General features: G+C 43.5%; 1 protein-coding gene across 6 annotated transcripts in view; it reads left to right on the top strand.

The window, feature by feature from the left end:
- The window catches only part of GRIK4 (glutamate ionotropic receptor kainate type subunit 4), a 371,582-nt gene that overhangs the window by 272,739 nt on the left and 86,666 nt on the right, over window positions 1–12,177 (top strand). For 5 of the 6 annotated variants that reach the window (XR_013538229.1, XM_020792582.3, XM_072979221.2 and 2 more), the window contains exon 7: window positions 275–328. Coding sequence is in view for 5 of the 6 variants with exons in the window: in XM_020792582.3 (XP_020648241.3) it covers window positions 275–328 (54 nt within the window). In the remaining variant the exon portion in view is untranslated. Of the gene's footprint in view, window positions 1–274; window positions 329–2,258; window positions 2,368–12,177 lie in introns of those variants that run through there. The other variant, XM_078379636.1, reaches the window with a different exon arrangement.

Genomic DNA, 12,177 nt, shown 5'->3' with positions numbered 1-12,177 from the left:
ATGAGACTGCTACATTCATATTTGTGGGATTGGAGTGGATTTTTGAGAAAATAAAGGCTTTACTTATTTAATAGACAAAACCAGAAGAATATAACAGTCACCCTTGCATTGTTTTCTGGGCTAAAAGCTAGCTGCATCAAGGGAAGATGCTTCAGACTAGACTGTATTGATGAGTGTAAAAATTAACTTAGAACAAGCTTGGACCAGCTGTTTACACTGCAGTAAAGAACTGTTGCTTTGTTCTATCTAATTTCTGATCTTTTCTCCTTTGCAGGCAGCTGAACTGGGAATGGTGTCAGCTTATTACACATATATCTTCACTAATCTGGTAAGACAGCTTTCTTGACTTCATTCCCTCCTCCCCTTGGTGCGTAAGAGCCTCACTGATGAAAGCTGTATCTGTTTGAATTGAGCATCTCTGACATAGCAAAGGGAGGGAGGCCAAAGAAGTACAACTAAGATGAGATTGGCATCTCTCTCTCTCTCCCTCTCCCTCTCCCTCCCCTCCCCTCCCCTCCCCTCCCCCTCTTTTTTGGAAGAAAAAGAGAGAGAGATGTGGTTGCTCATGAAACGTGTCATCTGGGGGCAGCATTTTCCACATAAAATCTGATTCAGAACCTCTCACAGGAATTCCTAAGGCATTGCAACAATGCTACACAGTTGTCTTTCTTTTTCGATATAGTTATGTTGTGCAAAGCCAATCTTTACATTATGATTTTGGTGTCCAAGTAAAAGATAGAAGCTACAATCCTATATGTATTCTGGACTTTGCTCAACAGAAATAAATGGCTTTTGGTTGTGAGCAGACACCTGTGGGATTGATCTGTTTGTCCGATTTGTGGGAGATGAACGATAAGGAAAGTCTGCAACCTTTATGCCCTTGTTCAGAAATTTCAGGAGAATCTGGCTGTCTGATGTTGGGAGACAGATAAGGAAATGCTTAGGATTGTCACCAAGGCAGCCGGACAAGCATTTCAGCAATTTTGTGACAGATCCGTTTCAGTTATATAGAAAACTGTTAATGTGTCTTGTCATTTTCTCGGCTGCTCCCTCTGTTTCGCCAAGGGCATTCATTTGATGGTAAATAAGGTATGGCTGGTCTTGTGAAAGATCAGCTGTCAGGATGACTTGACAGAGTCCAGTACATTCTGTAAGAGAACAATTATTCCAAGATGATGGCAGAGATACAGCAAGGGTGCAATTATTGATCTTCCTTTCCTACCCTTCCTTTCCTTTCCTCTCCCTCCCTTCTTCCCTTCCTTCCTTAATTTCTTAATTCCTTCCTTAATTTCTTAATTCCTTCCTTCCTTAATTTCTTCCTTCCTTTCTTAATTTCTTGTTAATTTATTAATTCCTTCCTTCCTTAATTTCTGCCTTCCTTCCTTCCTTTCACCAGAATAATGTGCGAACTTGCTTAAAAGATGGCTTTTGGTGTGGAATCCTTTCCTTTCCATCCATCCATCCCTCCCTCCCTTCCTTCCTTAATTCCTTCCTTCCTTAATTCCTCAATTCCTTAATTCCTTCCTTAATTTCCTAATTCCTTCCTTCCTTCCTTCCTTCCTTCCTTTCGCCAGGATAACGTGCAAATTTGCCTAAAAGTGTGGAATCCTCTTTCATGTACACAGTTAAAATATGTCCTGAGCCTGATTTTTACCTTGACAAAGCTGGCTCTCCTTTTTTAGCATGCTTGTATCTGTGCAGGTGGGGGCTTCTTGCTCTTATTTTATGAAGGGGTTGATCTATGTTGTATGGCAGGGGAGGCAGTTAATAAGGAGAATTAGCTCTCTTTTCCTGTCTGGCTTTTAAAAAATGGATATCAGCTTTCTAATGCCATAATTCAAGGCAGGCTTGAGAAGATGCTGAATGAGTTTTCTTCTCTTGAAATTAAGTTTTGTGAGAGATTCCTCCTGCCATTAGCAAATCTTCCTCATTTGCACACCATGGGTCCCTCATGATCATTTCTCAACAGCACTATTATGCCATAAAAAATGATATTTTAAAGGCCCTTTCTTTGGCAGTTTTATCTGTCGTACTTCAAAGCTGTAAAACAAACTTTCCTGGCCACCAGAGACAGCTTTCCAAGTGGGCCTAAAAAGGTTCATGTCCCTCCAGGTTATAAGAAGGGTTGTTTTTCACTGGGGGGGGGGGGTAAACCGTAGCCCTCTATGTGAACTGCTGGATAGCTCGGTGGGATAGGTATCTATCTGGCTGGAGAGCCAGGGGTTGAGTTCAATTCCCCACTTGTGCCTTCTTGACAGAGGCTGAACTTGATGTTCCCTGGAGTCCTTTCCAGCTCTACAATTCCAAGATCATCATCACCATCATAATCATCACCACCACCACCACCATCATAAGGTTGTGATTGGCTACATAAAAAGGTATCAGGATGATCTCAGTGAACAAGTAGATTAGTAAATCACAAACAATCGTCACACAGAAAACTGTTTTCATCCAAAACCAGCATGTATGTTCCCCCATTCTTTCTCTCTCTCTCCCTCTCTCTCTCTCCCTCTCTCTCTCTCCCTCTCTCCTAGGCACCAGAACAGTTGAGTTTGTTCCTTTCATTTGTTACCAAAGCCGCATTGGTGTGCAAGAGCCCTGCCCCCCCCCCCCCACAGCTAGAAAGGGGTAGGTGGATAGAGACCACATTCCCTCCAGGCTAAGAGTCAAGTATGATACGGGTGGTGGTCTACTGAGCCAACACAAGAGACCATTCGGTAGTTGTGCTGGACGTTAAATGTAGAGCAGTATAATGTCAAGAGCTGGCTGGAGAGCTGAGTGGCTCAGGTCTCTGGCTGCGGAGCCAGACGTTGGGAGTTTGATTCCCCCATGGGCTTCCTTGACAAGGGCTAGGATCAATGCAGTCCCTTTTAGCTCTGCAGTTGTACAGCGATGATGAAATATAAGTAAAGGCAAGACAGCAGTATAGGGAGGCACAGCCGGAAGCGAATGAGAGAGGCTGTATTTTCCAGGCATAACATCCTGGATCGGTCACCAGTATTTGATAAATGGCTTTGGGGTTGTTCAGTGGTAGAACACGGAGAGGTTTCCAGCTTCACTCCCTGGCATCTCCATTTAGAAGCAACTGGTGACAGACCTTAGGAACATCTCTGGAGATCCATAGATACCCCTGAACAAATAGGAGCATGGAGCTAGATATACATAAAACCCTCCTCTCCCTGAATGTTCCTCCCTGAGGGTGTAGAGGAGATATTTTGTAGTTTTCAGGTGAGGGGGTGAAAACTGAAGAGTTTTTAAGAGATTACTTTTTAAAAATACCAGAACAGTAAAGTGTTTTATGTTACCTTATAGACTAACAAGTTTTAATTGCCATCATAAGCTTTCATGGACTGTAAGCTACATAATCGGATGAAGTAGGTTAACCGTTGGTGAAAGTGTGTGCCAAATAAAACATGTGACTCATTAAAATGCCACAAATGTCTTGTTGTTTTAGCTACAACAAAATAACACAGCAGACTCACTCACACACAAACACATTTTTTTAAAAAACAAAGTATACATGGGTTGGTTTTATTTTCTTCATGCTGCTTCTCTCCACCCCGAGCTTTGGCACCACATGAAGCTTGCCAGTTCTCGGCAGCCCTGTATTCCTGGCTTCTGAAAACAATCCTGCCTCTTGATATGCCTTCCATTATGTTCCCACAGACATGTTGGAAGAGGAATGGATGGTTGAATGAATTTTCTTCTCTTGAAGTTTTGTGAGAGATCCCTCCGGCCCAGCTGCATTGCAACAGTGACCCAATCTTTCAATGTAGCTTTCTGTACGTCTGCCTCCAGTTTCCGAATCTGCCGGAGGTTCTGGTCTGGCTGTAATCCGTTTATCTACTCCTGGTCTAGTGCTAACCAGGTGTTTTATAGACTCTGTTAGTGAGCTTGCAACTGGCTACTTGCTTGATTTCCATGGAGATGCAGGGTGTGCAAGAAAACAGGAGTGCTACACGACACACCTATCATGGTGTCTTGGCTGTAATATTTTTGGCATGCTTGCACAAATGGCCAGTGTGTGGTAGAGTCTTTGTCCCAGTCACTCAGTTTTCTTGCCCAGTTTCCACTTAAAAACGTTGGATTCCCTGTGTCCTTTCCATTGCCCTCGGGGGCAACAGGCAAGTTGTGTTAGTGGAAGAGGGACTGAGTGTGTCTCCGTGAAATACTTTGGGACGGAATGTCTTGTATATGATTTCCAAGCATTGTTTAATGCTTTTCTGCCCCAGTTCAGCTCATAATAGGTGGTCATTGAGCCTTAGGACTCTCCTTTCAGGGTTCCTAATGGGGAACCTTACAGCTAAATCCTCCTCCTCTTCATGCTGCCCATGTCATGCTATGTTATGTTAAAACGTGGGCTTGGTAGCAGCAGTAGGACATTGTTGTTGTTGTGTAGTCATTCAGTTGTGTCAGACTCTTCGTGACCCCATGGACCAGAGCACACCAGGCCCTCCTGTCTTCCACTGCCTCACGGAGTTGGGTCAAATCTATGTTGGTAGCTTTGGTGACACTGTCCAAACATAGCCCTCTGTAAACACCAGGTAGATTTCTGTATCCTATCTGGAGGAACTGGAAAAGCTGGGGAGGAGGCCAGGCAAAAAAATGGCCATCTCCTGAGATCACAGAGATGAGATCAGACACCTTTTTTTTTTAAACTAAGACTGTTTTGGGGCTAATGAAATCGCTGTCACCTTTGGATGCAAGGGGACTGATAGGGTGATTAACTGGAGATGCCTTCCAACCTTGATGGTGCTCTGTTTCTATAATTTCAATGAATATTGATGCTGCGTGTGTGCGAGCATGTGAGCGTGTACGCCAGGAGGCAAAGGAAGCATGCTGTGTATTTGGGTGGGAGAACAGCAGAAACAGATGGAAGCAAGCAGGAAGGAAGAGTCAGCTAAACTTAAGGGAATGGCAAGGAAAGGCAGGAATGCTGCCTGCCAGCAAAGGAAGGACATCCAGGGATAGAGAAAAGGGATGGTTAAAGAAACGTCACTTATTTGGAGTATTACACATGTAGCAATCTTCTCCCAGGCCAGAGGTTAAGACTAGGAGTGTGAGAAGAACTCACAGCTTAAGGCTGCAGATTGGAGGCCTGTGTCATTTCTCCCAAGTCCCTGCATGGCTTCATATACATATGGCAGTTTGTCTTGTTCTTCTAAACTGGCCATACATTCTTCCAGGTGAACCTGCCTTTTTGATTTTCTGATGCTTGTGTCTGAGATGTTGCTGCATGTCATGTATCTAAACAGTCAGGGATCCTGCATCCCACAATCATGAAACTGGTGATGCAGACAACATTGGTTTGAATGGGGAGATTCCAGAAATAGCCATTCTGACCCTGTCCCTTATCTTTATACTCAAAGTGGTAGTGGAGAAAGAAGAGGATAGGAGAGCACACTGCAGTTCTTGTTTATTATATATTTTATTTATTTTATTTATATCCCACCTATCTGGTCTTGTGACCACTCTAGGTCATTGCCTAGGCCATTGGTTCTCAACCTTTGGCCTTCTATAGACACTTTGATTCCAGAATTCATGGCCATTGGGTATCCTGTCATGGGCTTTGGGGAGCAGAAATCAAGCATATCTAGAGGACCGAAGACTAAGAAGCTGGTGGGAACAGCTCAGGAGTATAGGTGTCTGGCTGAAGAGCCAGAAATTGGGAGTTCAATTCCCCACTGTGCCTCCTAGGGGAAGAGCCAACCTGTGCAGCCATGGGCAAGCAGCACGGTCCCAGAGCGTTTCCAGAAGAAAGAAATGTTAAACTTTTTCTGAGTATTCTCTACCTGGAAAACTCTGGCAAAAGGTTGTCATAAGTCAGCATTGACTTGATGGGACATGATGATGATTAAAAAGTAAAAGCCAAAAGATGAAACAAGGTGTCCTAATGAACCATAGCAGCCAAGGATCTGTTACGGACATACACAGTTTCTACAGCCATAATAGGCATCCTTGTATTGAAGCAAGCTACTTCCAGTTGGATATAGAACATGGAGGGAGAGAGAGAGAGAGAGACTGAAGGACTGAGACCGGGAGGGGAAAGAGAGAGAGAGAGAGAATGGTTCAGTAAAGAAAATAAATTAAACCCTCTTCCTGGTTCAGTTCTCTCACAAGACAAGATGTGCGCACTGTGCTTCTATATTGACAGTGGTGTCTGCCTGGCTCGAGGCAGACTAACTTATGGTGAGCGTAGCATTGACTTAATTATGTCTGCTACTAACTTCATTATGTAAAGCTTTTGAAACCTGATCAAATGTATGACGTCTTTTCGAGCACCATTCTAAAGCTCAGTCAGTCTGATATGAAGAGCAGTCTCTGTTTACTCTCATTTATTGATTAACTTATTGGGGGGGGGGGAAACGTCGCCTCTGACCATGTTCTGACAGGGTTAATTAAGAAGGAAAGAGAAGCCAGCTGAAAACCTGAGCAGATGGAAGAGAAATTTAAGGAAATTAGTAATATTTAAATGAAGGAGAGAGAGGAGAGAGAGGAGTCGTTTAAACTAATAAATCTAGAGGGATTATCAAGCTACTAATGAACCCACTGAGCTTTTCCTATCATATTCTAACTAAGGGTGGAGTTATTATAATATTCAGCCTTCTGTTATAATGTTCAGCTTGACTGAGTCTATGGGATGGCAAACGGAAGGGCCAGCTAAATCAAGGGTGAGGAGGGTGGAATATGACTGTCAAAAGGAAGGTGTATTTTAAAGCAAGGATATTATGCTAATAGGAGTTGGAGAAAGTCATCAAGCATGAAAGAGGGCAAGACATAGGCCCCCTCCTGCATGGAGGAATGTTCCAAAGGTTGGCTCTTTGGAAAGGTAAAATTTATTACTGTTGAAAAGAAGGGTCAGGTGAGAACTTTTCTTGTAAAACACCCTCTGCTCCTACTTCTCCTCCATGCACTTGATTGAAATTCGTTTCCTTCCGTAAATCATTGTGGATTTAGGGAGCCGTGAGGTGCTGTACAGCAATGTGATGTTGCTGGCTGACTTCCATCAAGACTGGTGACTCATTGTGACTTTAAATCCTACTAATTAGACAGTTCAGCAGAGAGAAAAACACAGCATGTGAAAACAGATAGGAAACCTCTGGCGGAAGGTTAGGACTCGGGCAATGGCTCCCTTGCCATCTGCTGACGCATTTAGGTGGAGCACAAGGTCTGAGCTGCCCTGGAACTCACAAGTGAAACATTTCACGCCTCAGTCAGGCACACCAGCTGATTTCATGGTGCAAAAGCAATACACGTGCGCATCCGGGACTTGATTGTCACATAACCAATAAGTAAATATCAGCAGCAGTAATTAGGGCTAAAAGGAAAGGTTGCACCCTATTGCTCTGTTCCATTGAATAACTCCAATTTTGTTGCTGGGGCATAGGTGATGACATAGAATATTTAAATGGTTTCCATGAGGGGGAAGAGGGATATCAAATTTTAGTATTGCATGCTCTAAAGAATGCCCTACACGCTGGCTGGAGGTCACTGGATCCATCTTCATTGACACGTCTCAGAAATTTTCAGCCTTCCATCCTTCCCAGGACAGTTAAATGAGCACCCAGCTTGCTGGGGAGCAAAGCATCGGTTGCATAATTATGTTGTAAACTGCCCAGAGAGTGCTTTAGCAATATGAGGTAGTACATAAATCGAAACAACACACAACACCGCCACTTTGGATTGGCAGAAGTGGGACTGTAGAGAGAGGCAAGGTGGTCCCCAATGAGTGTGGAATGGTGTCTTCTGTAGACTGAAATCTTCTCTTAGCAAATGTTCTCCAATAAAATGCTGCTGGTGGTGGTACTTTCATGAGAAGCAGTGGCAAAAATATTTTGTTAAAGTTGCTAAAGTTACTGTCATAGTAAAGTCGCCCTGTGAACCTGTAGGCATTCTCACCCACCCTATAGTTCCCCAGACCAAAGAATTATGTCCAGAGTTTGAATCATTGAAATCTCAGTGCAGGACCAGCAGTAACATCTAACAATGCAAAGTAGACATGGTCCACCAGCCATCCCCAACTCATGGTTTCACAGCGCTGTAGACTCTAGTGCCCACTGGCCTCCGCATGGCCCATGGTTGCTGGGTCGAAATATAAGTAATGATCATGCAATTATAACCAGGGATGTTAGGAAGCCTTTGGGTCCAGGTTCCAAGTGTGAGTCTTTGGTAGCAAGGCCCAAGGCCTTGCTACCAAAGGCCTGCTACCAAAAACAAGTCTCCCCACCCAGGATGGGGATCTAGGTGGGTTCTGAGTCATGAGCCTGAGTCTTTGAAAAACAACAACAGAGTTGAGTCGGTGTCGAATCACAGGTGCAACTTAAGCCCGACATGATAGTGCATCCCATGACTTGAGTGGTTTCTAACCTTGGGTCCCCAGATGTTTTTGGACTAAAACTCCCAGAAGCCTTCGCCACTAGCTGTGCTGGCCAGGATTTCTAGGAGTTCTAAGATGCCTCCTTATTGTATTCTCGAAGGCTTTTACAGCTGGGATCCGATGGTTGTTGTGGGTTTTTCGGGCTGTCTGGCCGTGTTCTTGAGGTTTTTCTTCCTAACGTTTCGCCATTCTCTGTGGCCAGCAACTTCAGAGGACAAGAGTCAGAACTCTGTCTGTGCTCTGGTGCAGTTTTAAATCTCATCTTTTAATTATGTTAACTACCTTTTTTAAAATACTCCTCATTTTCAACTTTTAAATCACATCTTTCATGGTTAGAAGCTGCCCTGGGTCCTTTTCAAGGAGAAAGGTGGGGCAAAAAAATATTTTCAATAAATAAATAAATAAATAATTGCCGTTCAAGTGCTCTGTAGGAATGGAGTGGAAATTCTTCCCCATCAACAAGTTCAGTCTTGAAACAACAGCCATTTCAGCGGTAGCAGCAGCATAAGAATGTCTAAGGGATGGGGGGGGGGAGAAGGGTGTTTTATATCAACATTCCACCCGCTGCCTTCATCAGTCACCATTGCCTTTATGAAACCACTGAACTTTTTAATATTTATAATGTGCTTATTTTTCTACGATTGTCATCCATACCGGAGGATGTTACCCTAGACATGCTCTGAATGCATTTCAAAAGAAAAACGATCAGTGAATTGCCTATGTGAGTGAGATCTCATAGATAAAAAGTTCGAGAAGAATTTTTTGTGGCCTGTCACCCAAAATGCAGTGGTGGTGGTTGTGTTTTTGTTTTAAGAGTCCATTCACACTTTCTAAGCTGAGCCGTCCGATCTCTCTAGAAGAAAAGCTTCCCCATTTGATCTGGAATTCCACCTCCTCGCAAGGCCATGACTTGAGCAAGAAGGCACAAGGTCAGGTTGATGGATCTGCATTGCAGCGGGTGACAGACTTAACCCTAAGAGTTGTGAGGTGGAGGCACAGCAGCCACCAGCCTGTTTGATGCATCCGGGTTGAGTTTCCAGATGAGTTTTGTGGCATCTGAAGTAATATTTTGCATAAGCTTTTTGTGGACTGCCAGCCACTTCGTATGCAGGCTTCCTTCCACTGCTTAGGCACTACAATGCCCTTCTTTCTATTCTTCTCCCTCCTGGGAGGTAATGGCAGCCCAAGAGGTAGCATGTCAAGCCTCTCATGAAACCCAAATGTAACAACGCAGTGGATGGCCTAAACTGAGAATCATCAACCCCAGCAGGTCTTCATGGCTGATCAGACACACCTGAGACTCTCACAAGAGTGGGTGATGATGGCCTATCATTTTCTTCCATGGAGTAACCTATGATTGAGTTTGTGTTGGAGCCAAGATAAGAAAAGGGTTGGCAGAAAATGGAGCACATCTGGATAAGCCGTAATGTGCATTTGTGTTCTGTCCAACTCTCCGAGAATTGGGCCATCACCAACGTGCGATTTGTTCAGCTCTTTAGACTTCTGTCTTTCAACCTTTGTGACCGTAATTCACTTTCTCCATCTCCTGCTAGCTTCATATCCTCCCCTTTAAATATACATAACACCTATCCATCATCAGACCAATTCCTCCACCATTTGAGAATATTTCTGCTAGCTGCTATATGGGAGTCATTTCACTCAATTATATATATCTTTTCTCTTCGAACCTGTTTCAGAAACGAAGCCTGCCTGGTCATCTGGTCTTATTGTCTGTGCGGTGCGGTGCCATCATCAGCACCATCTGTTATCTGTTTGCAACATACTATATTATTTCCCCAAATGCTCCCGGGACAGGAGTGCAGAGTTGAAAAGGAACCCCGCAAGGTTCATTTTGTCATGAGCCAAGGGAGGAAAGTGACGTGAACAAATAAAGAAGTTTCATTAACCTACCTAAATCTAAACTTCTTGGGAAAGCTATGGTCCGTCCCCCAACTTAACTCGGGTTGTATTTCTTGCGACTCGACTTTGCCTATAAACGGGAAAGCAGTATAGCAGCCAGTGCACCGCCGCTCTTAGTTAATACATTTGACTGAAAGTTTTAATTAAAACAATTTGTTCACAGGGGGAAAACTGCCTAGAAATCCATTAGAAAAAAAAATAACCTGTAGCCACGTCGAAGCTTAATTTGTAATAATAATGATAATAACAGTCATAATAACTGGAAGAAGGAAAGTCTCAGAAAAAAAATTACTAACAGGCCGCTATGAACTCCAAAGAAAAGAAGTGCTTCCCCCCCCCCCCAAGAAGAGTCATGGATGTCGGAAAATAGGCATGCTGAAAGATACTACAGTACATGATTTGGGATGTCTCCAAAGAATACAGAGGAATTAATTCCATCGTAGTTCATGATTTCCATGTAATTATTTCTGGAGAATGCTGCTCCCTCCTCCACCCCCATGTAGTATCATCATCATCATCATCATCATCATCATCATCATCATCATCATCATCATCATCATCATCATCATCATCATCATCATCTTCATGTGCCATCGAATCAATTCTGACTTATGGCAACGCTACTCAGAAGTAAGTTGACCATTCCCTTCTTCAAGGGGTGCCCTGGGACTACTGTGCAGCTGGCCCAAGGCCACCCAGGCTGGCTCTTTTCCCAAGAAGCCCAGTAGGGGAATCGAACTCGCAATTTCTGGCTACACACTCAAATACCTAAACAGCTGAGCTGTCCAGCCGACGAATTCATGGTGTATAATATACATTTATGCATCTAAAGAGATGGTGATTGAGATACACACATTTGTGTGTCTGTGTGCATTTGTATGGACTCTAAGCTGGGATTTTAAATGTTGAAACATTTAGCATGGCATTTAGGAGGTAACCACTGAAGCTATTAAAAGTTATTACTATTGCAGGGAAGTTATTAAAAAGGCGAGGTGGGTTGAATAGCGGCTAGACTCAAGCCGTTGTATTCAGCTGGTGCAGCTGTGTTCCCAGACATTAAATCAGTGTAATTCTTAAGTTCTGTATGTAGAATTGTATGCTTTTGTTGGTGGGAGGGAAAATAACCATTGCTTCTGTGGGGACTGAAAATGACTTCCCTACGTTATAGGCAAGATGTGAATAACTAAGAAAGCTCTTGGTTGTTGTGGGTTTTTCGGGCTCTTTGGCAAGAAAGCTCTTGTTGTTGAAAAGTGGACTTTTAGGTCCTCACCTGTGTCTGCACACTTGAGGAGTTTAAATCCTAAATGTGATTGCTGGGTGAGACTAGAGCAAGCCCACTGTCCCCAGTTGGATTTGCCTAGGTGTTGACTTATCATTCAGCAGTTGTTCATTCTGAGGTGGGGCTTCCTTAGAGAAGGAGGAGATGTCTACTTAAGTGACCCATGCATGGAACAGTAACTATCCTGATGCCCTCAGACCAACTAGTAATCCTAATCAGAGTAGACCTGTTGAATTAATGGGTTTAAGACAAGCGTTTCATTATCCTTCAGCAGTTGGATCCATTGGTGCAGCTGAGTTGGATAGCAGTGCCCCTCAACAAATGCTTACTTGTTGCAAATATGGGAAAGACGTCTGATTTTTTACAACTTCTGGAACTTTGGGGGTTGATCCACTGTCCAAAGAAACCAGAAACTGAAAACCAAACCAAGGGAATTACTGGAAATGAGACATTTCTCATGTATGTGCAACCAGCTTTTGAGTGAGCCTCCTTCTAGATGATCCAGACAAATCTGGAATGGTTAGAGTGGCCAGACAGGCTTCCACTTGAAAGGGAAAATTGATGTCTGCATGTGGTTTATTATGTAATCATTGACTCAGTC

The sequence above is a fragment of the Pogona vitticeps genome, chromosome 8 (assembly GCF_051106095.1).
Source record: "Pogona vitticeps strain Pit_001003342236 chromosome 8, PviZW2.1, whole genome shotgun sequence".
Classification (NCBI taxonomy): Eukaryota; Metazoa; Chordata; class Lepidosauria; order Squamata; family Agamidae; genus Pogona; species Pogona vitticeps.
The sequence above is the reverse complement of the archived record's forward strand: the minus strand, read 5'-3'. Positions and strand labels throughout refer to the sequence as shown.